This window comes from Labrus mixtus, chromosome 17 (genome assembly GCF_963584025.1).
Source record: "Labrus mixtus chromosome 17, fLabMix1.1, whole genome shotgun sequence".
NCBI classification, from domain to species: domain Eukaryota; kingdom Metazoa; phylum Chordata; class Actinopteri; order Labriformes; family Labridae; genus Labrus; species Labrus mixtus.
Window position 1 is genome coordinate 12,034,438 of NC_083628.1, and position 26,803 is coordinate 12,061,240.

The 26,803-nt window shown below is 39.2% G+C and overlaps 1 protein-coding gene across 4 annotated transcripts in view; it reads right to left on the minus strand.

Moving 5' to 3' along the window:
- LOC132992667 (mediator of RNA polymerase II transcription subunit 13-like) overlaps nucleotides 1-26,803 on the minus strand; it is an 81,106-nt gene that overhangs the window by 22,885 nt on the left and 31,418 nt on the right. For all 4 annotated transcript variants that reach the window (XM_061062137.1, XM_061062139.1, XM_061062138.1 and 1 more), the window contains exons 3-4: nucleotides 10,547-10,631; nucleotides 6,600-6,683 (exon numbers count right to left, since the gene is read on the minus strand). In XM_061062137.1, the coding sequence (XP_060918120.1) occupies nucleotides 6,600-6,683; nucleotides 10,547-10,631 (169 nt within the window). The remainder of the gene's footprint in view (nucleotides 1-6,599; nucleotides 6,684-10,546; nucleotides 10,632-26,803) is intronic.

Genomic DNA, 26,803 nt, shown 5'->3' on the forward strand with positions numbered 1-26,803 from the left:
CAGTGGTTGGGAGCCTCCGTGTCTAACACAGCAGGAAAAGGAGTAAAAGGAGATTAGATTAAAGAAGATAATGAACAATAAACAGTGAAAAGAAGAAAAAAAAACAGAATTTGCACAATTCAAAAAGGTTGTGTTTCGACTGTTTAGCAGCATCTAATCCCAGTTTGAGATATCATTTACTGCATCGCTTTTTTTTTCTTAAATTCCAGCAAATTTGAGAGATTAATCTCCCTAATCTGTTCCTTTAATACTCTCTCTTCCAGCACAACTATGAGTTATCTTTCTCCTTCTAGCTGCCTCACCCCTCCTACACACTCTGAACACACACACTCTCTGATGCTCTGGTGTACGAGGATGTTTACACACTTGTAAGCTCTTGTGAGCAGCATGTATACACAAGTTCTTCCACCACACTTGCACAATAAGTATTATTCTATACAAGCAAATCCCAGAGATCCATCAAACATGCACAATACTCCACAGGCTTATGCAGGTGTGTGTATGTGTGTGTGTGTCTGTGTGTGTGTGTGTGTGTGTGTGTGTGGTTGTTCCTGCGTGCACACATGACGCACCAGTATTAACACAAGTGTAAGAGGGATGCAGTCAGCTTGATGTATTATTCAGGAGCCCCAAGTGGGTGGCTTTAGCCAGTGTTGCTATCACACTGCGTGCGTTCAAACTGTTTATTTGGATTCCGAATAAAATGATGCAACTACAAAGCACATATTTGAGTCTTTATGAGCACAGGCAGTGCAGGAAAAGTGTCAGCGTGTGCAAATTAAATTAGATTCTTGTCAGCCTTGAAAGACAGCTACATTATCGTCAAAATAACTTTTTCCAGTGGGCGATTCCCACACAGAAACTGCTGCCAAATGGAAGAGTCTAAGTTTCAAACCTCAAAAAACACAAAACATGGGAGCTATACCACCGACTTCACATCTGTGGTCCTGATTAACAAAAGGGATAGAATCCGTTGGTTGGTGGCTGCTGTGATGGATCGTCTCTCTCTCTCTCTCTCTGTAGTTAAAATTAGAAAGACATAATGTCTCCAGGGAGGCCTATAAGAAACATGCAGAAAACATATTTCAAAAGGGAAATATTTGGGCAATCCAAATATTTAACAAGAGAGCATATGAATGAAAGGATGACACTTATTAACTTTTATCTTAACAATATGGCATAAATATCTCAGTATAAACCATATAAACATATCAGACTATTTGTAATTTCACTGCAGTATATTTTATATTTTTATAGCTGATGCTGCACGTCGTCGTCGTTTGAATCAGAAGATAGTGGGATCCTTTATAGCAATGTTTCAGAAGCAGGACCACACGTCATCCTCGTCTCTTCCTGGATTCCAATGAATTCAAACCTAAACCCTCTTCTCTCCTTTCATTCTCGCATTCCAATAGAATTTACATCTTATTGTAAAATTGCATCAATTTGATGGTGTGGTCTTGCTAGATACTTAAGTTTGAATGAAGTATATTTCCTATTGCTGTAGCAGATGAATGAAAAACAAAACATTGGAGTACAAAGAGTGATAGAAACCATGAGAGAGATGTTTTCTACTGAATTGGTAACAATACGTATTTACTGGTTGAAGTGTGAAAAATCATTCATTCAAATTGAAGATTCATAATCAATCCTACAGCTCTAAAGTAAAACCCTTAAACCTCTTATCACAGACTCGTTCACAACTGGTCTTAATAAGCCAGTCAGACAGTAATTTAGTCAGCGACCACTAATTCAGTTATTTAACCTAATCATCAGTCTGCGAGTTCCCATCCATCACTTAGCTTCAATGGGCTCACTGTCAGTCACCTTTGTAACCAGTCAAATGATCAGCTTCTGATATAACCACAGTTAAACAATCTTCACACAAAACACATCTGGGATCATCTGGATTATCCTACACCATTCACCCCAAACAATTAAAGAAAGCACTGACTTTTGACTATGTATTGAATGTTTTAGAGTAAGCATTAGAATCATGTCACGCAACATGTTACTTTGTTTGGGGAAAAAAAATGAAGAACAAAGACTGAAAGAGTTACAAGCAGTTGTGACTGTTCTTAATCTCACTTATTGCAACTATTGCAAATAGCCGATATAAGTCAAATTAGGTCATTAAAAACTACAACTTTATATTTTGGATTTAAGGATTATAGGCTACTTGATTGCATTTACAGATATTTCAGGTATAAAAGGACTCTTTACCACTTTGGATTCTGTGTTTCTTTCATATATCCATCCCCTTTACAAATATATGAACAAATAATCTTAGTGTAAGTCGATTACTGAAACAGCACATGTTCAGACAGTTTATACTGCTGGTAAAATGTGAAGAGATAAGAAACAAACAAATGTGAAAAAAGGAGAGGAGAGGAGAGGAGAGGAGAGGAGAGCTGTGGTTTTAAAAAAAAGTACTTTGTGTCTCTTTTAAGTACCTGAGGGTTTCTCTGTTACACTGTATAAAATGAACATTATTTATGCATGAGTATGTGGTCATTAATGCAAATGAAAGCAGGTAGATGAACAAATATACTGTGTACTGTACTTGGCATGCATAGAACTGACTGAAGTAATGAGCAGGAGAGAGACTCTAATACATCCATTCAGCCGTCTATTGTAATGATTAATTTACGACCCCCCGCCTTCTCTGATCCCCACCTCCCTACATCTTCCCTGCGCCCCCACCCCCCCCCCCCCCCCCCCCCCCATACACCCGTCCCTGCTCTTCCTTTTTCCCTCCTTTTTTCTCTGCATCCCTGTAACTCTCTCTTTCTCCCCTCAGCGTCTGATGCAATCCGTTACCAACACAGAGTGCAGCCTTCCTCTCATTGAGACACAAAGAGAGCACGAATATTGTGCTGAGAGAGGAGTCGGTGGGGGGTGGAAGAGGAGGAGGAGGACTGGGAGGAGGAGGAGGAGGAGGAGGGTGAGTTTGGATGTGTCCTGGATGTGCCAATCCTCACCGTGCCCCCGGGACACACACGAGATAAACACCAGATAAGCCTGACAAAGACGACGGCGCCAAGGCTCAGGGGTTGGCACGGGTATAAGAGGGGCACGGCAGGATGTTTTGCGCCCCCTGTTGGTGATAAATGGCAAAAAGAGTGTGTGAAAAAAAGAGACAAAGGAGCTGGTTACAGCTGAGGCAGGAGGTCAGTGTATGCCTAACTGAGCAATGTTCCCTCGTGGCAGGAAAACACTGCCGGCCAGGGATCTGCAGGGGCTCTTGCTGCTCACACTGTCATTTGTGGGGCAATGCTATTCTGGGAACAAGGTGGTGTGTATGTGTGTGTGTGTGTGTGTGTGTGTGTGTGTGTGTGATGGCATGCATGCTGGAAGCAAGCAGTGGAGATATAAGGCGGGAAAAATGTCATATTTCTCAGACAATGTATTACAAACGTACAGACTGCAGACAAACTTAAATAAGATTTCCTTTTCTTTGTGTCTACATATTCAAGAAGATTTTTTTTCCCCTTCTCCCTCTCTCTGACTCTCTCTCTCTCTCTCTCTCTCTCCTTGCAGGATGTTCAATAATTCACAGACAGAAGAAGTCGGGGTTGGCTCAGCAGGGGGCGTACCAGCTGACAAGATGTTGGTATAGAGCTGTCAAAATGTGGAGGAATTACATGATGCACTAAAGAGGCACCACACACATGCAAATCTCTGCACTCACTCAAAGCCTGAGCGTGATTTCAGAAATTCCGCATTATGTTAGTGTGCATACATGACATACCGTACACAAAGTCAGGATGCAATGTATTCACACTTTTATACCTTCCACACAAACCTCACAAGTGGCTCTTTCAGCAAATCCTCCTGCCGCACTCTCAACATCTCGATAACTTTTAGATTTGATTATATTTGGTCGTTTAATTGTTTTGGACTTATTTTCCCTATGAGGCAAAATCTTAGCTTTCAAACTGGATAATTAATGATCCACTCTCACTTATCAAACACTTAGCGGACAGAATCAGTAAAAGATGTTACAACTACAGGCGCTGACAGCCAAGTGGTTATTTTGAGCGCCCCACGTATGGAGACTGTACTCCACAGCGCGGCGGCCGCGGGTTCAAATCCATCCTTGGCCCTAAAGCTGCATATCATCCCCTACTCCCTCCTCCCAACGTTCCCTGTCTCTCTTCAGCGGTCCTATCTTATAAAGTTGAAAAGGCCACCAGAAAATAAAAAAATAAAAAGATGTTAAAACTAAACCAATCGTGTAAATCTAATCTGGGGTCACCATGGCCAGTGATGTCATAACAGTATATTCAGACACGTTGTACAAGCTTGCTGGATGTTTGACCATTTTAAATTCTGCAGCTAACAGTTTCAATGCTGCTCTTTCTACAAGTCTATTAAATCTCCCATAAGAGCTCATTCAGGTGGCGACCTGGTGACTGTGGCGCTCTTAAGATATGATTCACATCCTTTGAACTCGTGTCGTGCGGATGCCTTTCATTCTCAATCAAGTTTCTGAACATTTTCATTTAGTTTTTAACCCATCAGCAGTTATCACAGAAGGCAAAAATCACAGTCTTGACTCAAGTAGTACCAGTGTAAAAATTAAATAATGAATCAACATCTATATTGAAGTTAAAGTGAAAAAGTGAAGTACTAGCAGTATAAAAAAAGGCCTCTTAAGGACATTTCATCAACCTGTTTCTGTGCAGTGTATTGACCTCACCTTAAGTTTGGGAGACCTTTAAGTCTAAAGTCAATTAAATAAAAATCTTAAATGAAACTAAAGATGATCTTGCTCAAAAGTGCAATTCAGATATCAATGTTTGCTGCTTCACTTTCATTCATAGCTCTACAAACGATCCATGACGGTCAAAGTAACTGCTCTTTCTGGACGCTCCTTTCCTGCACTCCGCTTTCCTTCTCTTTTCTGTGATGTCTTACATCTTTAATGCCGTTTTCTTAATGATACGTCTGTCATGCGTGATAGACACTGATAGATATTCAGAGAAACTGTCATAGAAGATGCATTTTAGTTGAAAACTGTGAGAATGTTTTGAATTTGGGCTCACAATAATGCACAATACACACAATCAATAATTCATTTCAAAATGATCTAAGCTAAAGTGACAGCTTCGTTTTAGATGTAAGGAGTAGATGTATTTGTTTAAATATATTAAATGAAACAGCTGTTGGAAAAATAAACCCCCAAGAAAAGCACAAATACCTGAAAACACTGCTTAAGTATTTATACTTTGCACCAGCATCTGTTTATCACTTGTATCTGCAGAATATTTTTCCTTGAGAGAGCGCTAAGACACACACACATTAACAGTTACATCAGGGTTCTTTGCAGTATCCCTCAAACACTAAGCAACACAAGTGACACACAATCTCATGAGCGATCACACGGCGTGGCTCACTGAGGGCCATCCACCTGCAGCTCTGACCAGCTTAACATGTGTCGACAACTTTCTACAGCCGGAGTTTCCTGTGCATTCCTTCACGCACAGCAGGTGAACAATAATGTAACCCTGACACATTTGTTCACGTATACCATTATTTCAAGTTTAAACTTAAATAAATGTAAATCCAAAACATTTTCTTTCCTTCTCCACACCGATTCCATTACCTTGACTTAGGAGACAAGAATTGGCCAACCCCCGAGTACCCTCCAAAGTAAGATACATAATACTGGCATATACATAATAAGTGCTAACATTTTTTTAGCTTCTACTAACATTAGTTAGCTCGACACCTTCGCTATGTGTTTACCTGAAACATTTTGCTTTTGGGAGGCTTATGGGTAAAGGTAATGAATCGGTGCATTGACTGGCATATTCTGCAATATCCGAAACAGGATTTAAGTCTGTATTGGTTTCATAACCATATGGGCATCAGTAAACCAGGGGGGAAAAAAAGTGCAGAGATTTGACTGAGCTGACTTTTCCTCGACCACATTTTTGCCTTTCAAGGAAAGCCCTTCTACTGTAAATGTTAACCATTTCACAGCCAAGTGGATTCCCAGGAGTTGATTTTAAAAAGTATTTGTGTTAGCAATGTAAGGAATGTATCATCGTCACCAGCAGGAGAATCAGCAGTGGGCACACTGAGCTGTGAGAGAGCTCTGTAATGACTGCAGCAACAAGTTGAGCTACTGTCATCACACCCACCCCTCTTTCTTACTCGCTTTCAGTCTGTCTCCCACACTGCGTGCACATTTACACAGCGTGACACTCACTCACACACACACACACACACACACACATACACACACACACACATCCAAAGAGCTGTGAGAGCTCGCCTCGCCTCTCACCTCTCACCACCATTCATTCACTGTCCTGCTTTTTAACAGTCTCACACACACACGAGCAGCCGGTGGGACATCAAGGAGAGAAGACTCGACAAATGCTGAATCACATGAACGCCTTCACACCACTCGGCTGTGTCACACTCTGACGTTCACACACACACACACACACACACACACACACACACACACACACACACACACGGTCACACACATACTGTAGATGGAGACACTAAACATGCTGAAAACAGTCCAATGACAATATCCCAGTGAGGCATGTGTGTGTAGGTGTGTTTAAAGCGCTACTCACCTGTTGCCCAGAGACTTTTCCTCCAGTTCATGTGGCTTGAAAAACCACTTCCCGATCCTCACGAAACCTTTATCCATCAAACATCTGCAGCAGGGAAAAAAAGGAAATCATAGAGGGGAAAGTTATTGATAAGATAAGTTGAAAAACTAAACTAAACGTATCTTCCTCATAAGAACAAAACTGCATCTAGAATTCAAAGGCTGTAGTTACAATTGCTCGTCATTTGGTGGTTAAGGCAGTGAAATCAATCATATTCTATTTTCTGTTCAAAATATTTTTAAAATCTAATTAAACTAATCATATTTGATATATAATAACTTATTTCTGTCCCTGATATGATTTTTAAAGCTCATATGAGCAGAAAGTGTTTTCATATTTAGCTGATCTTGCACGGGTTGAATCGCTTCTTTTTTTAAGCTTGAGCAAAAATGAGCAATGTTTGTGGAAAAAGGAAAATTGACTTTTAGTTGATTATTTTTTTTGTGAGGATTCAATATTTATTAATTATGAATATTTTTTCTTTTCAAAATGTCTTTATTTTTTATTAAAGCTCCTGTAAGGACCTTCTGAGTTGTGTTAATTTAGGCGACCCCTTGGGATAAAACTGGAAAATGTGTCTTTTTGTTTTATCTGTCTCTGTACAAATGTAAGAAGTGTTTTCTGACCTTTTCATTTTAACAGTCTAATTTGCCACTCACACTAAATCCTTGGAAATAAAAAAAAAAAAAAAGGCCCTCAAAATGTAGAAGGGAGGATGATATTTCAGAGCAACGTGTGAGACGTAAAGTTTATGACAAGTGCAAACGGGAAAGTAATCTCCCCACTTATCTGCTTTCCCTTAAGTGGTTTACACTTTAACACATAGCTCTCCAAAACCTTTTCCTTCATCAGATCAAAAATGTGACACATCAAACACTCGTGCTCCCTATTTGGCTATCCCGCCATCTGTGCACATCTTCACCTCGTTTTGGCCTCTTTTTCCCTGACAAAACTGGACACTGTCAGAACTCTGACTCCACTCTGTGAGCAGGTGCCAGAGAATTCCCCCGCTGGATCCTCTGACCCGCGTCGAGGAATTACTAAATGCATTCATGGCCTCTCCTGAGCTATCTGAAAGCTTTCAGTCTCCTCTACCATCTTTGGGGCATTCTTTTCATTGCCTTTTTTTTTTTTTTTTTTCCTTATCTTAGAGAAGCTGATTACTCCCTGAAACAACTCATCTTATAAAAACATGACCATAGAAACTGTATTTAATGTGGTCACACATAGCTGACTCCCAAAACCACTTAATAAGGTCAGCACCGGCCCTGATACCAATTTACAGTATCGGATCAGTGCATCAGTAAGCAGGGTCACCTCACTGGAGCCCTTATTAAGAATACACAGTGAGGGAGATAACAGTGCACTTTATCCATAGAGTATGCAGACGCTTTTACTGAAAGGAATCCTGATATAATTTATCTTTCTCATCATCTTTATTTGCTGAAAGCACAAGATCTTTTTCACAGCAACTTCAGCTCTCTTTAACAGTTTATTGCTGCACAGTTGGCATATATGTGTATTCATAAAAAAAAAACCAGTTGATATAAAGGCTCGTACACTGATATTTTGGCTACATGCTGCAGCACAAAATCATTGACATATTATATCTGTGTTTAGTTTATTTTGCAAACATGTTAGCGAGCAATTTTGTGCACATCAAGAAGACATTAGAGCGGTGTGAGGATACATCCAGAGGTTTCTGCATTGTTTTGTCTCCACCTACTCCTTAAAAAAATATCTGGCTTAATAATGGTAACAATAATTACCTTTAGTTACTGGGGCACTTTTCTGAATTCCAGCTACAAAGTGCTTCACACAGCCAGCAAAATAAAACCAGCAGGTTATAAACTCATTAGCAATAGGGAGGATCAAGGAATAACAAATATTTAATTTTAATTGCCAAGTAATTCACATTGTCTCTGATGTTAGGTGGGTTAGCATTTACACTGAAGGAAAACAGTGCAGTTGTCTGGCATAAAGGAAAAGCACTGCTGTGGTTGAGGCTGTTGTGCAAGTTTGCAGCGGGGCAGCTTGTTTAGAGATGATCCAACCCGTCCTTAAAACCCCTTAGTGAGGAACTTTCAGTTTGTGTTCATTTTGGCACCCCCTGTGGACTAAGCAGTACCTCTGATCTCTTTGCCTATCGTGCCCTGAACATGTGTAGGTCATGTTTTAGAACAAAACAAATCTCATCCTACTTTTGACTGGGTGTCTGACGCCTATTTCCTTAGCAGTGGTTGCAGGCTTAAGAGATACCTACATGTAGAGAAACAATGAATGTAGTCTCTGATGTTCTGCTTTGCTTTTGCAGCTCGTAAAGAGGCATCAGTGTTAATTGAAGTCTGTTTCATAACCAGCCAAAAACTCCTCTCAGGAGCTTTAAAGTTAAAGTGTTGATAAAGCTGCTTTGAGAATAATAAGGGTTTGAGTGTTTGTGCTTTATTGACAGGTGTCTCCAGCTACAATGGAAACTCTATTGTATACCTGCCTTCATAAAACATTTCATAAACTGATGCCCCTTGTGTTTCCTCTCTTATCTTATCTAAATATCATTACACTATAGCACTGTCTGGTGTAGTGTTAAGGATCACTCAACCTTTGTTACTATGTTTCTCTCGCTTGTTTAATTAAACAATCATGGCCACTGAAACGCTAATTGTTTACCAGCTAATTAACTTGATGTTACTGCTAAATGAAAATAATAATAACAATAAGAGCAGGTGACAGAGATCAATCTCATGTGTGAGAGAGGAATAAAAAAAAGTGGCAACCATCCCTCCTGTGTTGAAATAGTGAGCTATAAAAGGAGTTAGCTTCAAGGTAATAGGAAGGTTAATTCAGCCTGCCCCCTATGATGATCAGTGATGCTTAACTTAATAGAGAGCAAATATGTGCTGCTTCATTTAACAGATGGCTCTGACTCAGAAAGGAGAGCTTTGGGTACTTGAGCAAGTGATTCAGCACTCGGATTATAATTTCATTAAGGTGAAGTGGCTGGAAGAAAAAGTAAAAGCTGTCCGTCAACATGACATCACGTTCATTTGGTTTGGCCACTTCTGTAGAGTATTCAAACGGGACGAGTTGTTCATGTAACAAATGGTAGAGTTTATATCTACGGACCCATTTTCAATTAACTTGAATATTAATAAACTTTTTTTTTTAATCAAATTTAAAGTACAAAAATAATCTGACAATGATTCTCACTAGCTCAGTTTTTGCATCCGTTTTGAATGTGCAAAAAGTCTCAATTCATCTTAATTATTATTGTTTAATAATATCAGTGTATGAGGTTAGAATGAAACTTCCTAAAGTTGAATTATTTTCTTCACACCATTACTCTCTAAACCAAACTGACTGCATCAAAAAACGTCATGTTTCTGTCGCTTATTACAAGCCTTAAAAACATGTTTCTATAAACCAAGCCAAGTTACTACTTTTACTCCCCTACATATAATTATTTTTAAACAATATAAACATTTTATCACTATTTAAACATTCAACAAACAGCGTCAACAGCCGGTTTAGTAGCTGCACACATAAGATGTTTTTATAATGTGACATTCTAATAATCTGTGTGACAATTGTTCTAACTTTTACTATTAACACATATTAACATGACAATTTTTTGCTTTACTCCATAGTCTAAAATACTTAAAAATACATTGCTCTATATATATTTATCTCCTTACTATATTTTGTTGGAGTTCTTATTAAACACTCTGAAATGTTTGGGGGGGGGGATGATTTATCTTAAGAGCACTTTGTAGGTTGCATTACCTTCTCTTTAACTTTATCGGTTATGTAACATGATTGAATGTTCTTGTATATCATTTAGAATCCTTCACTCTGTAGCTAAAGAAGTATTTCTGGGGAATGGTGCTGTGTGTGTTTTTTGTTTTTTTTACCTCTCCAGCAGGTTGTGTATGGCCTTGAACAGGAGGGTCCTGCACTCGTATGAAAGCCCGCACTCCCACAGCCCCTCCTCAGCAACTGAAACACAAGCAGAAAATAATCAGCAAATTATTATTCTCTGGTTTTTTTATGTCTCACTTAAAAAACAACAAAAGTCGTCACAAATCCAGTGATAGCGAAACATCTGCACACACCAGCTTGCAGATAATAAACAACACATGATTCAGCGTTTAACTACATGTGTTTATGGCATCTCTGTCAAAACATGCTGCATGTGCTGATTAGAAAACCTTCACATCGCATCAGAAATGGAGATCAAGTTATGTATGTGTGTGTGTGTGTGTGTGTGTGTGTGTGTGTATGTGTGTGTGTGTGTTCAGAGGGTGCTTGGCGGTACAGCTGTCAGGTTGGCTGCAGCGACAGCCCAGTCAAACCCCATGCAGTTGTCAGCTCCAGTTAGCTGCAGAACAAGATTGTGTATGTGTGTGTGTGTGTGTGTGTGTGTGTGTGTGTGTGTATCTGTTCAGGCTGACACACATACTTGCATGCTCAGGTTTGTACACGCATACACAGAGTTTGAACCTTTTTTTCCTTCTTGGGAAATTTAAGCAGCTGAAGACAAACGTGGTCAAATCTGCAGCACACGGGTCACAATCCACTGTCCTACTGATTTCTTTAACCCCCCGACCCTTTCCTGGCACCGACCCCAATTCCTGTCCTCCCAAAAAGAAGACACACACACACACACACACACACACACACACACACACACACACACACACACACACACACTCAGGAGCCAGTTAACAGAATTTCTCTTTGTTCTTTGCCATATACCTGCAGGGCTCCTGGAAGAAACTGGAGGCTTGTGTGTGGGTGTTGTGTTTGCTTATAGGGTGGTGGCAAACAAACCAAGCATCACAGAAATACACAAGAAAAAAGGAAAGAAAGACGCACACTGCCTGGGGGATGGGTGGCATAAACCCCAGCAGAGGTTTTCATTTTCCTTGCTTTTTCTTTCATTTCTCTCTTTTCCCCCTCTATCTCTTCTGCTTTGTTGATATTTCCCTCCTGTTCTTCTTTTCCTTCTTCTTCTTCCTCTTCATACAAGAGTGAATGAAATTTCCTTACTCGCCAGAATTACCCCGTCACCATGGAAACGCTGGTGGTGAGAACATGGCGCCCTGGCATTCAATTTCTAACACTGGTTCCTCCCTCCCCTGCCCCTCACCCTCCTCCTCCTTCCTCTGTTCTATTGCTTCCAACACAACCCCCCCCCCCCCCTTTCCTCCTCCTCCTCCCCCCACCCCTCATTTACTCCTGCTTCAGGGCGCAGACAGGAAGCTGCTCACTCTAGCCAGCTCCTCTACAGAGCAGAGAGAGAGAGAGAGACAGACAGACAGAGCGAGCACCATGAGCAGAATGCCAAGTCGCTCGCAAAATCTAGCTCATTATCACTCACTGTCTCCATATCTCCCTCTCTTTCTCCTACACCTACAAATCCCCCAACTTTTTTCGGTCTTACCCTAACTCTGCAACTCCTCCTTCAGATCCCATCTTTATTTCTTTTATCAGGATAGGCTCGGACAAAAGCCCCTGACCCCCATGAGAATATAACTGTTTAAACCACTACTCTATTTAATGTCCTCCAAAAACGCTTCTCCCCAAAAGATACGACACAATATAGTTCCAAACAATATCATACTCTATGCAAGTTTATACCATCCAATCTTTTTGTGATACTGCTGTACAATATCATATGATCCAAAACCATACAATAAGATAAGATAAGACAAAATCATTATATGACAAGACTTGAAACGAGACGATATGATGCTAGGGGAAACGATAAGATAAGACAAAATAAGATAAGATAGCACAAATTGTGTTGAACGTTTGACTATGACTCAATAAAAGTTATATCATATTCAATTAATTATACACAGTGAAAGGAAAATGTTGAACATGTGAATTGTAAAGCATGGGTTGATGAATAAATAAATATAGAGGAATATTTATGAGGCTATATCTGTTTACATATAACATGCAATCAAATATAAATGTACATTAAGTTATATTAAAATATGTATTCATATCATGAACTTGAATACGGATGAAATTAGTGTAAAGTTGACTATAAAATAGAGTCTGGCTCCAAACTTCCCACATGAGTGTTTATAGCGCCAAAGAGAGCAGGTACAACGTGTTTTCACATTCTCTGATTCCTGCTAAACATGCAACCCACATTAGAGGCTCCTGTTTATATTGTCGCTGTCATAGAGCCAGCTCACTGCACCACATCAACACAAGGTGTAGCAAATCACTCCTGCATGCAAGCAAACAAGGTCACAAGCATATACGTCTAACACCACACTCACACGTAGGAAAATGAAGTGTGAAATAAAACAATGATCTGATACATTAAAGAAGCAATGTCCTGTGGGGATTTGTAAAAAAAAAAAAAAAATACCGTGAACCTGTCATTTCAGCTATCACCATGTTTGGAGTTTTTTTTTTACAGCCTGTTAATCAGCGGAGGAACACAGATGGCTCGAGGGAAAAGTGCGCTGTAGACACTAAATGCACAGCTAAGTGCAGTAGGGCTTTACAGCATCATGATCCATCATTCATCACAGGCTGAGCTGCAGGGAATCGTGCATCATGCTTGAAAGATCTTAAAGGAACTGGATCCAATCAGCCTCAATTAGATTAAAGTGAAAGCTCATCATTCTTGGTGTTTACTGATTTTTACTGATAAAAAAAATAAAAAATAAAATAAAAAAAAAGCCAGATTTCTTCAAAAGAAGCAGACAACATCAATTTGTCTACAATAATAAAAAAATTCTAATGGGATAAATTGGCTTATAACAATACATGATGCTGCAACCAGAAACGTTTAATAATAAATGTAAACTATAGATGCAATAAAGTGAAAATAAAAGAAATCATATTTAACCTTTTGTTTAAAAGATCCCTTAAAATATATACATGACCATAAGTGTTCAAACCCATCAGAGTCATGTTGACAGTATGTGTATGTGTGTTCATCTTCATGCATGCAGTGTGTGTATGTGTGTGTGTGTGTGTGTGTGTGTGTGTGTGTGACAACTGGTTCCCAAAGGACCTGACTATGCATGCAAGCTCTGGGCCTACATTTTGTATTTGTGTGTGTGTGCGTGTGCGTGTGCGTGTGTGTGTGTGTGTGTGCCATGTGTGTACAGTGAGTGAGGTAATGTCCTCAAAAATGCGTGCATTTCACACGACCCCCCCCCCCCCCCCCCCGCTCATGCTCTCCATGCTCTTAACTCCCGCACCTCCCCAAACACAAACAAGCAGTGATGGAACTGGGTCGCCTGCTACCACTCGCAATATTTCCACCTCTCTTTCCCTCCATCTCCTCCTCTGGTTCTATCTTTCCATCTCTTTCAAATCACAGCCTCTCTTCTCTCTCTTCCTGGCTCTCTCCTTTTTCCACGGCGTCCTCTGGCTGTTTTGCTCTCACAACGCTAGATGGAGTGACCCATTGCTACAATTATACGATCTGTGCTTAGCAAACACGAAGGTGGTATTGATCTAAAGGCGGGAGTCGAGATGTGACAACACTCGATGACCCCTCTCTACACGTTTCCATCCTTCTTTTCTCTCTCTCTCTCTCTCTCTCTATCCCTCGTCTTTCTCTCTCTATTTCTCTCTCATTTGTCTTGGATCAATATTACCATCAGTCCTGGTGTCCAGCAGCATCTCTGCAGCATGCAGGCTACGAGCTCACCCCAGCAGCGTGAGTATGTGTGTGTGTGTGTGTGTGTGTGTGAGTGTGTGCAACATTGCCTGTATGTGATTTCACACAAACCACACTGCCACTTTACTAATTAGCTGCCCTGCTGCATGTCTGAGCAGAGGTTGGTCTCTCTGTGTGTGTGTGTGTGTGTGTGTGTGTGTGTGTGTGTGTGTGTGTGTGTGTGTGTGTGTGTGTGTGTGTGTGCTGCCTGTGGTGTCTGTGCAGGGTAATATGCTTATGGTGATGTGTGTTTTACGAACAAGAAAGACAAAGAGAGATAAAAAGTCTGCACAGATGGGCTGATAGGGAAACAGAGAGAAGGGACACACAGGTAAGGGGGATACAAATGAAGATAATAAAGAATCACTGTTCCAGTGCTCACTTAAAGACCCTGGAAATATGAATTGAAAGATTTTTTAAAAATCACTAATTACATCAAAGTTTTGTCTCATTTAGAGTTCATGAAAACTAAGTGAAAGTAATTGTTTATTAGTTTGTGAAAACCTAGATCAAACTAGTAGTATATCTGCGTATGCAATTTAGAGAGCATGTCAAGTCTGGTTTGGCCTTTGCAGATCATATTTGGATTGACATCTGCCTGGTTTCACAGACAACAACAGCATACATGAGGAGGTGTAAATCAGCCTCATATGTCTCAGTCCCCTGAGTCAGAAGCAGAGGAGGAAGCAGAAGTCTTGCATTGTAAGTGACAGTTGTCATTGTAGTGAGAATTTACGTCCATTTCATTGTAAGCAGTTAGCATACACACACATAGATAGTGTCAAATAACTAATTAAAACTAAAGCTGTCTGATGAATTAACATTTGGACGTAAATCATTTAAGAAGAACACAGAAAGCAGGTTTGAGACCAATGTAATTGCTTTGGCTTCACTTCCAGGGAGATGTTCTTTTGTCCATCTGAATATGCAGTCAATGCAGGTGGAGAGCTGCTATGTGGCATTTATATGATAAACACCCAATTCAACTCAAATATAGGAAAGGCTATGATGGTCTCTATAATGTACATATAACCTTGAATCACATGGTTTATGTGGATATGAGGGGGAAACCAACATATGAACACATGCATTTTTGTGAATCTGTTGAAGTGGAAGGTATTGGAAACAAATTTATTGCAATTATGCATCAGAAAATGATTGAATACTATTGTTCTTTAATGACTACAAGTATAAAAAGTAACACCTAGAGAAATTATTTCCCATTAGTTTGTGACTTTGACTTTCTTTTAATTGATCTAATACAGACAAAATCAAGCACCACAGCATGTTTATACTTGTGAACCTTCACAACACAAAACCAGATTTATTATGTCACTTTAAAAGCGCTGCCAGAGAAAGTGGAAACACTTCCACAAATGTGTAAGAGTTCTGCAGAGCTGCACACTGCATTTTTATGACAGCACTCGACAGTTTAACTGACATGAGTATAACACCCTGGGGTGCTGGAGGAACATGTATCCAAAAGGAAATTAAGAGGCAATAGGAGCTGACCGTTTAAAAAAAAAAAAAAAAAGGGAGAACAGAGTGGGCAGAGAGTTCAGATCAGCAGAAAGAAAAATGATTGTTATGTCCCTAATATTGATCAATGACAATTAATTCAAACTCTGCACTTTTATTTTAAAATCTTATTGATTGAGACATGCATTTTTTGAAAACAGAATATTGGTCCTGCTGCTGTTACTACAGCTCTTTTTATACTGCATTTCTTTTATCCTTTATAAGGTACTCTACAAAAAGATAAGAATCCCCAAGAGATATAAGAGAAAACCTCGTGCTGAGCCATGGGCATAAGAAGAAGAAGAAGAAGGACAGTGTGCAGTGGAGACAAAAGTAGTCTGGATGTGGTAACTAATAGCCTTTACCTATACTTAACAGCAGGTCACTGTCTTTGTACTGGCTGTTAATATGACCATTATATTCTATATCAGCCTGGAACTGGGCCAGAGTTAATGCCTCCTGGCCGGCAGAGCTAGAGCCATCTGAAAGAGTTATAACCTGTATTCAGTCATGTACAGAAAGGAAACGAAAACACATTGAGAGTTCAGCAGTTTTTCCACTGCAGGATGTTTGTCTGGGTGTCAGGATGTGAGAGAACATTTCTGAGGAGGCTACTATACCATTCAGGAACTTTACCTCCACTTTCACGAGTCAAATCTGCTTTCAATTCATTTTGGCAACAGTTCTAGTTTACAATGTAGCGGGCATATATCAGTGTGTCAAGTCACCGCAATTCTTGTAGATCAAAAATGTTTAAGTTCTGAAGTTCCTGGATTGTTTTGGTAAAAAGAAAATGTTATGAAAGCCTCTGCTTAATGTTAATTGAGGAGATCTTGTGAAAGTTATTTTCACTGACAGATTTTTGCATCATATCTGGCGTGTTGTCATTTTGTCAATATTCTTTCTGCATACTGTTGTAAGCTTCTCTGATTGTTGTTGTTATTCTGTCTTTCAGATCTACTGGGGGTTCAGCAGATCACAGATCTCAGTACAGATTGGATCACAGACAAAAATACATACTTATAATATATTAGTAGAAAATCAGATGACATCAGGCTGTGATATAAAAAGCTGCATCATTTCAATAAAAGGTATTTGTCATTGAACAAAGTACATCAACATAACAAACAAAAAATAGAAATCTTTCTGTGAATAGCAAATCTGCTGTTAATCTACACAACAAGGTTTCTCTCTTCGATTGAGCTTTGAAATGACACACAGTTCATTTAGCTGATGTGTGTGTCTCTCCTGTAGTGCCTGTTGTGTGAGACACACAAACAAAAACATGGGGAGCATGTGTTAAGGGGCATCATCTTCATTTTTGGGATTGATCACAGTGGTCCACAGTTGGTTTGTTTAAGTTTCGACTACAGCAGGCTGTTGAATGACACTGCCAACATTGACTTACTAACTGATGTCATCCCCATCCACCAGCTGATACTTGCAAGACGAACACAGACACAGTGAGAATAAAAGTAGAAAAGTCAAACCAGAATCTGATAAAAAAAAAAAAAAAGTAATCATACACACTGACAAATTCACCTTTTCCAACTGTTTTGTTTTTGGTATATCTCAGGGCTTTTAACTTTATTTGATAGGACAGTGGAAAAAGTAGACAATCAGGAAAAGAACGAGGGAAATGCCATGCGGGAAAGGAGCCACAGGTTTCGCCTCGAACCCTGGGCTGCCAGCTTGGAAGATTACAGCCTCCACACATGTGTTGCGACCTAAACGCTAGAGTCCAGAAGCCAGACCATCAACCCCCTATTACCCTTTTTTCTGTATGAAAGTCTGCAAGAAACTTGCTTAAATATATTTCAAAATGTATTTTTAAAGACTGAATTGTCTTTCTATATGTACAGAGAATCTCCATGACAACTACACTTTCTACTTAAACACTGCCTTCTTCTCACTGAGACTCCGCACAGGGATTTAGCAGCAGTACATTTATTTTACTTCATGATATTAAATGTTACATCGATCCACAGATCACATTCCAAACCATAGGGGGTTCGAACAGATAGTGAAAGTACCACATGATCTACTATTCTGCAATAAACACATCCCTTGAGAACTTTTCAAGAGATTCAGCTGAACAGCAGCTATCACTAATGTTCAGGGGAAAGTATTGAATAAAAAATTGTCTAATTTTAACAGAGTCTAATGACCAGTCTTTAATGGATGCTAACTTTTTTTTTTTAAATCTCTCATGCCTTATCCTAATTTTAAAAAAATAATTTAATTATGCTTAGGTAAGACGCATACGTAAGACGAAATGTGCTCCACTGCACTGTGTTGTGAAAACTAGAAGGTGAAGCGTCAGTTTCAGCAGCATCATTTGGTCTCAGGGTGTAAACAGCTCATATCATGGTAAATAATAAAGGGACTTGTCTCAACTTCCTTTGCTGATTAAATTCAAACTGTAATGACTCTGATGATGACTTGCTGGGTGAAAAAAGACTTAACTTAATAATTGATTGCATAATTTAATATGAGTACTGTATCATCTGCATCAAAGAATGATCATGTTAGTCGGCTCTGCAGACAAACATTTTCAAGAATCACGACTGTGTAATGACTGTGTTATGTCACAACAAGGAATTCTAAAACTTGGACAAGTAACAAGCTTACTGGTTGCAGATCAACCATTGAAATCAGAACCTGTTTTTAAAGTTAGCTTTAAAACCAGTTTGTTTCCAAGTTAAATGCTTTAAAATCAGAGCTCACAAGAACTTAGTGGGTTGTAATTACTCCGGTTATTTTCTGTTTTCTGTCAGTCACATGAGAATCAAGCTGGCTGATGGGAACGCTTCTCTTACAAAGAATTACAGGGATCAGACGAGGTCGATTCAACAACAAGTAGCATCTGACAGCGGTAGCATGAGGACACGGTCCCTTCTACATTATTATTATTGACATAACCCTGTAGGCCATGATGTTTAGGTGGATGCATGTCTTAGTCATGCAAACATATCAGTGTTTGCCTCACTGTATGTCATTGTATGTATCTTGTTATAATAAATAATGCATGAACTGTTATATGGTTTTTGAAGATTATTATTACAGGATACATTTTTACAGTGTAAAATGTAATTGTCCACAAAATACACTATTTTTGTTTTACTTTCTTCTTGACTTCCTCACCTCATCAGCTCTTTCAACACAACAGACCTCCAATCCGTCCTTGTGACACGTGGACACACCCACACACACACACACACACACAGACACTTGCTCACGTGCTGCTGTATGACACCATAACCTACATTTTTAAGTGGCATCTGTCAGACCAACACAACATTGTCTCTGCTGCTCCTCTAAAAACACAACCACCAACCTGCAAAGTTCATAGTGTGCAGGAAACAGCCAGCCAGTCAGACAGCACTACCAATGATAAGATCTTGTCTCCAGTTTATTACCCTTTACCTGTAGTCATCTTATTTTGTACTTTTACTCTCCTTAGAAAAGTCTTGTTTTTAAAGGTGATTCATAAAATAAGTTATTATTATTGCTATTAATAAGCTCTAAGTCCTGAATTATGAAAGTCTGCTTATCAACTCCAGCTATAGGTCCTTTTCAAAATTACCTAATGACAGTGATCCATTACGTTAGGTATTGTGTGCAAGCAACCCATGGACAATCTAATTCACAAATTAAAGAATAAAGCCTTCATCACTTATCAGAATTATCCAAAATGTCTGTTATTAATTGGTATTTATGGGGCAGGCATTAAGACCCAGGAGGCTCCCAAAAATTGGACAGAACCAGGGGCAGGATTGACAGCGAGGAGGAGGAGGAGGAGGAGGAGGAGGAGGCTCAGAGCGAGTGAAAAATCTGGATTCAATTAGGTGACTGAGCTGTAGTTGCTCACATAGTTGTGGGAGTGAGTCAGGCAGAGAGGCAGGAGAAGGGACCAGGGTGTGAGTGCTGTTCTGTTCCTCACACAAACTCAAGAATGCAAAAGAAACTGAAGTACATGTCTGCCTAAAGAGGATTCTGAAGACATATCTACTTAGAAATATTCTGTCATTCCAAAGGATTCTGTTCCTCTTCTTTTTTTTTAACCCTAAATGCACCATTTGGAGCAAAGGAGTCAAGTTGCAGCCAGAAAAAAAAAAGCTCCACCCTCTCTTGAGCTGAGGTCAAAGTGGAGGGTAACAATCGGGTGTCTGGCACCCACCCAGGCCATGTCAACACATTTCCATGTACAACTTCCTCTTGTTACCTCTATTGCACACAACATTCACAGCGCTTTGTTTTCTACCACTCCCTCTGACGCCCTTGTGGGTTTGTCTTGAATGAAAAAAACAAAAATAAAGAAGAAACAGGAACTTTGTGAGAACGAGAACTGGTTGTTTGTGCAGCTGAGGTTTGCAGAAAAAAACATTGATTGGCAGAAGTAACAATATGCATGAAATATACCACGCGACAGCTATAAGTAAGAGATTTTATTTGATTCAATAAACAGTGACACAGAAAGGCACGTGCACAAGGGGTGAAAACATAAAGTGCATTGTGTGAAACAGCCAGATTAACAGGAGAGTGAAAGGAGAGCATGCACAAAGCAGCAGAAGGATGGAGGGATACACTGACGAGGTGTAATTCTCAGAGGAATCCGCCCTTCCATGTGCAAACAGGGATCTATTTCACAGACAAAGCTGCACGTTTTTACACACTTAGAGGAAGGGAGGAGGGAGAGCAGTCATCACGGACATGCAGGAAATAAAAGAGGAGAATGAATAATTGAAAGCAACAAAGAAGACTCTCCAAACTCACAATGTTAACATCATACAGCTGTTAACAATGTAACAGCTGTATGAATTTCCTCATTAAGACCCCACCCCCACCCCAAAAAAAAAAAAAGAAGAAAAATAAAAACATCACTGTGGGCCTATTTTTGTTGTTGAAAATCTATTTGTAAAATTAAAAACTTTCTTCTGTTTCTTGCTGAGATTTTTCATTTGTTTTTAATCTGGTAAACAGAAAAAAAAACATGTAAAAACTCATTGAATTATTCAGCATCTCGAATGCTGGTTTGCAGTGATACTGTGTGTCATTACTGTAACAGCATGTTGACAGTGTGATTTATAATTTACAGGATATTTACTGTATTAATGCACAGTCAATAGTGTAATTAGAGAGAGGAGAATAGGGATCTAGCTGGGGCTATTACGCCCAACATAGGGAACAAAATGAGATTACGCTTTAGTACAGCATGCTATAAAAATGACGTGTGTGTGTGTGTGTGTGAGAGAGAGAGAGAGGGAGAGAGAGAGAGAGAGAGAGAAGGGGAAATAAATGACAAAGATAGAAGAAGAGACAAAGAAGTTAGAAAATAGGTCATCATGAAACAGACTTAGAAGTCATGACAGAAAAGGTAAGGAAATAAAAATAAAATAAGCTCTATGTTATGCTGGAAGTGCAAAAGTAGTGTGTGTGTGTGTGTGTGTGTGTGTGTGTGTGTGTGTGTGTGTGTGTGTGTGTGTGTGTGTGTGTGTGTGTGTGTGTGTGTGTGTGTGTGTGTGTGTTTCGTTGGCCTCTCGCCTGCCCTGACAATCAAAAGAGAAACAACTGTGCAGAGAAAAGCCAACAGAATTATCCCACAGCCTTACATAATTTGACAGTCATTTAGTTCATTCAACCCAGCACACACACGGACACAACACACACTCACCAACACAAAGCTACGCCACACACACACACACATCCTTTGATGTTTGGGATGCTGTGGATGGAAGGATGCTAAGTGCCAAGTGTTTTCCCAGAAGTCACTGAGAAATAAATAAATGAATGGGACGAGGCGTCTAAACTGTTTTGCACATATTGTCAGGAAAACACATTTTGTCTCTGCGGGTCTCACATTATCACAGTTGGCCTCTATGAGTATACAAATAAATAATGTAAAGGCAAAGAAACTAAATACGCAAAATTGAGTCTGCTAAACAAGATTAAATAAATATTAAACAAGATAGGAAATACTTTTTTCCCTGAATAATTGTGACTCGTGACTCTGTATTTGTAACGATCAACCATGCACGGTTTATATCCTAACGATTACTATCATAATGTTATCTTTTCAGTAGTTTTGATGACATGTCGTGAACAACGAGCATCTCAGTGCCTTTTTCAATAACCTGTGTGTTCAGATGAGCGGGAGTTATCATGGGTGTATTTGCTGACCTTTAACTAATAAGAGGATTATTATTTCCCAACTCTATTTTCTAATAATGTGTATTCCCTTTATGTTCCGAGTTTAGTGGCTCTAAAGTTGCAGCATGAAACCATCGTCCTGTCCTGAATTCCCCTCCACTGTCGCTGTCTGAATGAATCCTGTCGGTCTGAAAACAAAGGAAGTGACACTGTTTATTTCTTCTAACTGAGCTGAATGTGGTCGAGGATTATTTGTATTTACACTCTGATATTAATGTAAGCAGATGTCTCTGATGAACTGTGATGGAGGTCTGTGTGACGGCCTCATTTATTTATATTTGAACCAATTTAAACCTTGTGTTTTTATTCTTAATATGCATTAAAAAAAAAATCACATTTAAACCTGATGTTTACGCAGCAAACTGCCCATCAAGCGATCAAACTGATCGAAGGAGAGCTGAGGAGGGGATCACTGGGAACTTGTAATGCCCATTCTGCTCAAGTTTACCTGCAATCTTCAATAAGTTTGCATCTTTTGAATGTCTGGATGGGAAAATTGCGATCCAATACGACATGTGACGATACACTTTATTCTCATGTAGGTACATTCGTCTTTGATTTGAAGGCTTCACACATGTAGCAGACCCCACAGTAACAAAAAAAAAAACAATAAGGATGCCAACAATATGCATGTAAACAAAGAAGCACCTGCCAACAACAACTACAGACAACATGTTCTGCCAATGCCTGTTCACACAAGCAAGTACTCCATGTAGTATCACCATCAATGTTACCACAAAGCCTGTACTCAGTTCACACCAGACACCACATGAGGGGAGGTTATGACATGTTTTCAAAAACAATGTCAGAGGAAAAGTTATTGAAGTGGGAGTGTTAAAAGTGACTGAATCTAAAGTGACTTTCAGTCTTCTGTCTGCTGCACTTTCCAAAGTGTCTGTCTGTTCAGGCTCTTGATTTTTGTAGTGTTGTTCAGTAAGAGAGACGTGATGCACCCTTTGAAGCCCATGTACCTGAAGCTGTCAAAATAATGTGTCAAGTGTCAAGTATGGCATTCACAGGTTAAGTATCTAGTTAATGACAGCACTGAGGTTTAGTGAAAAACTGTTGATTTCAAAGTAACACCTGAAATCAGACAAACAAGTGTAACATGATCACTGTTAGCTGTTTTAAATGTCCTGTCTGCAAGCTGCAGAAACAAACATTTAATTCTAATGAAGTTATTGTCTCGTGCATAAAAAGTTTACCAAGCATTTTACCGACGCACATAAAACTGAAACACTTAAAGATTCCAATATAACAGCATGATATCATTAATCACAGATTTAGCGCTGCAGCTAGCGGTGTAAAAGGACCGTTTCTGTGCTGTTGACCCTCATGTTAAGCCACAGACACTTGAGCACCTCATTAGAAGTGAATGGGCCTCGAGGTGGGAGGCCAGGCTGCTATTGAGAGGCTTAGCGGGACTCCACAGGGCTTCCCCAACTGCCACTGGAGGACAGACAGAGAGAGAGGGAGAAAGAGAGAGAGAGAGAGAGAGGAAGCTCTCTTCCAAGTTGGGATGATAAGAGATAGAGCGAGCTCTCCTCTGTCCCCAGACATCAGTGTTGGTCTTTAGTTTTTACAGCACTTATAGCATGAGGATTCATTTCTTCAGTGAAAATTTTGAGTTGTGACTCCAAAAATCAAACATTTCTGGAGATCACATAGAATTTAATATTTGATAGCACAGTGGATTAATCCCATTAAATGGCCATTATCAGTTATTATCAGTAACAAAGAGGTCAGAGGTAACAACTATACCTACTTATTTCTAAAGGTTGAGCGACCTATATTTACACTAAGCTGAAGGACTATCGAGTGAAGCAGTCATGACTGGAGCAAAAAAATAAAAGAAATCAGGTGACGTAGTTTAAAAAGTGTAACAGGTGTTTGAGGGGTCGAGGGGTCGATGGGTCGATGGGTGACCCCCCCCCCCCCCAAACAGGACTTTCATCCAGGAGATCACAGTTGGTGTCCGGTGTGCAACCTGAAGTGAAAGTTATCTTAGATTACATTTACTTCAGAAACACAACATGACCTTATTTTTATCTTCAAAGTTACATATATTTTAACTTAGACTACAAGCTTCTTTCTAAACCGAACCCAAGTGGTTTTGGTGTCAATACAAAACCACTCTGCGGTTGCTTCAAAACGTCTATCTTGTTGTATCGCTACCATGACGATGAAAGTTTGGTCATGTTGCCACTTTTAGCAAAACAATGTGTTGGCAATAAAAGATGAATATGAATAAAGGGTTATTGTCTGATTACTTATTATTAACAATGTAACTTCAACTTATTTTAATGCTTTCTACAAAATTCTGTATTCTAAAAACATTTTTCTGATCCATAACTGCAGTAATTTTTGAGAGCCTACCTAACAACACAGCAAACATTGTACAGGGTTAAACACTTGTTTAGTATTCTTAAAGTGAAAGCAAAGGTCATGTGACATACTGTCACTACTAATATTGCTCTGTATCTGTTCATGACGCGATTATACACATTTTTGCCTGCTGGTTCATTCAAAGCATTGTGATGGTAGTGATAATAGCAGCAGGTCATTGAATGCACTAAACATTGCTGCTGTTGCTGTGGTAACAAAATTCCAAGACACAACCTGATTAAATGAGTATGTCAGATAAGGTAGAACTGTTGGTCCAGTGTCATCAAAATTGTCTTGCTAACCACTCTGGGTTTTTTAATCTGAAGTTTGTACAATAGAATACAGTACAGTCTTCATTTATGGTAATGTGGCTAAAAATGTGTCCCAATGAAAGGGAGTAACAAATAAACAAATAAACCAAAAGTTCAGTTTCCACAGAGTTGTGAGGGAATCTTTCTGCATATTCATGAATGATCATTTCTGCTCATGGCTTCACAAGGATTCATCATCCAAGGTTTGGAAACAAAATCTTCCCTTTTTCCTTTGAGCCAGAAATGTGGTTAAAGAAGATTAAAGACCAAGTGATGATCTTCTTAAAGGGTCTTTAAAAAAGGGGTAAAGAAAAAAGTGTATATGAATTCATTGTGGGGACAATACAAAGCAGTGATTTGAATCTTAAAGGGTTAGATTAGTGGGCCACTAAAGAACAAATGTTGAAAAAAAATAGATTAAAAAAATGTGCTAACAGCCTGTGTTTGAGTTGAGATCACATGTGATTGCTTTAAGAATCAAAAGGTTCCATTTTCATGATTGCTAATGGTATAAACACACAGCAGAGGTCCCTCTATGAGAATAGCCGTCCATTGTGTGAGACATTGATTGTGTGGGCACTGCAAGAAAATCAGCATCTCTGTGCTGGTGATAAAAACGCCAGGGGAAAAAATCTATCTGGCCGCTGTATCACTTGATGCCGGCTGAGAGGCCTCACACAAACTGCAGATATCAAAGGAAGCTGGCTCTTCTTCAAAAGGAGGGATGGAGAGAAACAACAACACTATTCATTCCATTTAATCCCCGATTATTTATTTAAAAAAGAGATGTATATATAGCTTCTTTTTTTGTTGTTTAAGACATTTGGCTTCAGTCTGAGCAGCATGATACTTCTGTCCTGAAGCTAAACAAACACAAATCTTAACGTCAGGCTGAAATAAGATGTGGAGGAGTTCTATACTTCTTTATTTATATCAACAGAAACATTATATTTGTCTTCTTTCACGTTGCTCAAAGTATTCTTTTGTTTGAGATGTTTTTGCAATGCACCCTAACTGCTAAAAGCTATAATCATAGATGACTGTGATTTGAATGCTGCTTAGGTTCATACAATGAGGAAAGAAAGGGTTTGAAATCATTCTCAAAGTAAGAAAAATACACAAACACTATACTTAAAACAAATACAAAAATATGAACAAAATAAATATATAGGCTATATAGTGGAAGGACTGTATGTATATTTCTATATTTATCCTGATTCTATAATTACATAACTTCATATTCTTAATCCTGATATTTGAAATGCCATTGATACGGCAAAGAAAATGTAATTTATTCACCCCAAATCAAATTAACTTATTTTGGTAAAATTTGATCTTCTCTGGATCAAAACAGAGACCAACAAGAAATGTATTTCTTTGGGTCTTTTCTAACGGTTAGCAGGCGCGCAGAGCCTGAAGTCCCTGATGTACAGAGCCTGAAGTCCCTGATGTACAGAGCCTGAAGTCCCTGATGTACAGAGCCTGAAGTCCCTGATGTACAGAGGCTGAAGTCCTTTACCACATGTCATTCCCCCAATCTCTCTCCCTGGTTTAAAGGCATAAAAAGCCCAAAAATAAATATTGAAAAGAAAGAAATGGATTTTTGGTTATCTATATTTTGACGTTAGCAAACAACAACAACACTGTTATGCTGGCAGATGAATGATATGTTAGTCAGAGCTACACCTAGACAAGCAATTTCACTTTAAAAACTTATTTTACATTTTCATTAAAACGACAGGTGTGAGCAGCTGCTAGCATAGCTGCTAATGTTTGCCTAGCTAGTTTGTAGCAACTCTGCTTGGTTCTTTGGTAAGCTTTTGAGCGTTTGAGGTTTTTAATAGAGTGTAAAAACACTATAAATGAAGCAGCATCATAATTAGTTTATCAGTGTATATGACGGAGAACAACACAACTGTTGGGTCTGAGTTAGCTAAAAAAATATGTGCTCCAAAAACAATGTAGGCTATCTCTAACGCTTTTCAGCAGACACAAAGTAGAGAGAGACGTGTTAAATAATTATCTTAGGGATTTTTTGCCCCAACATT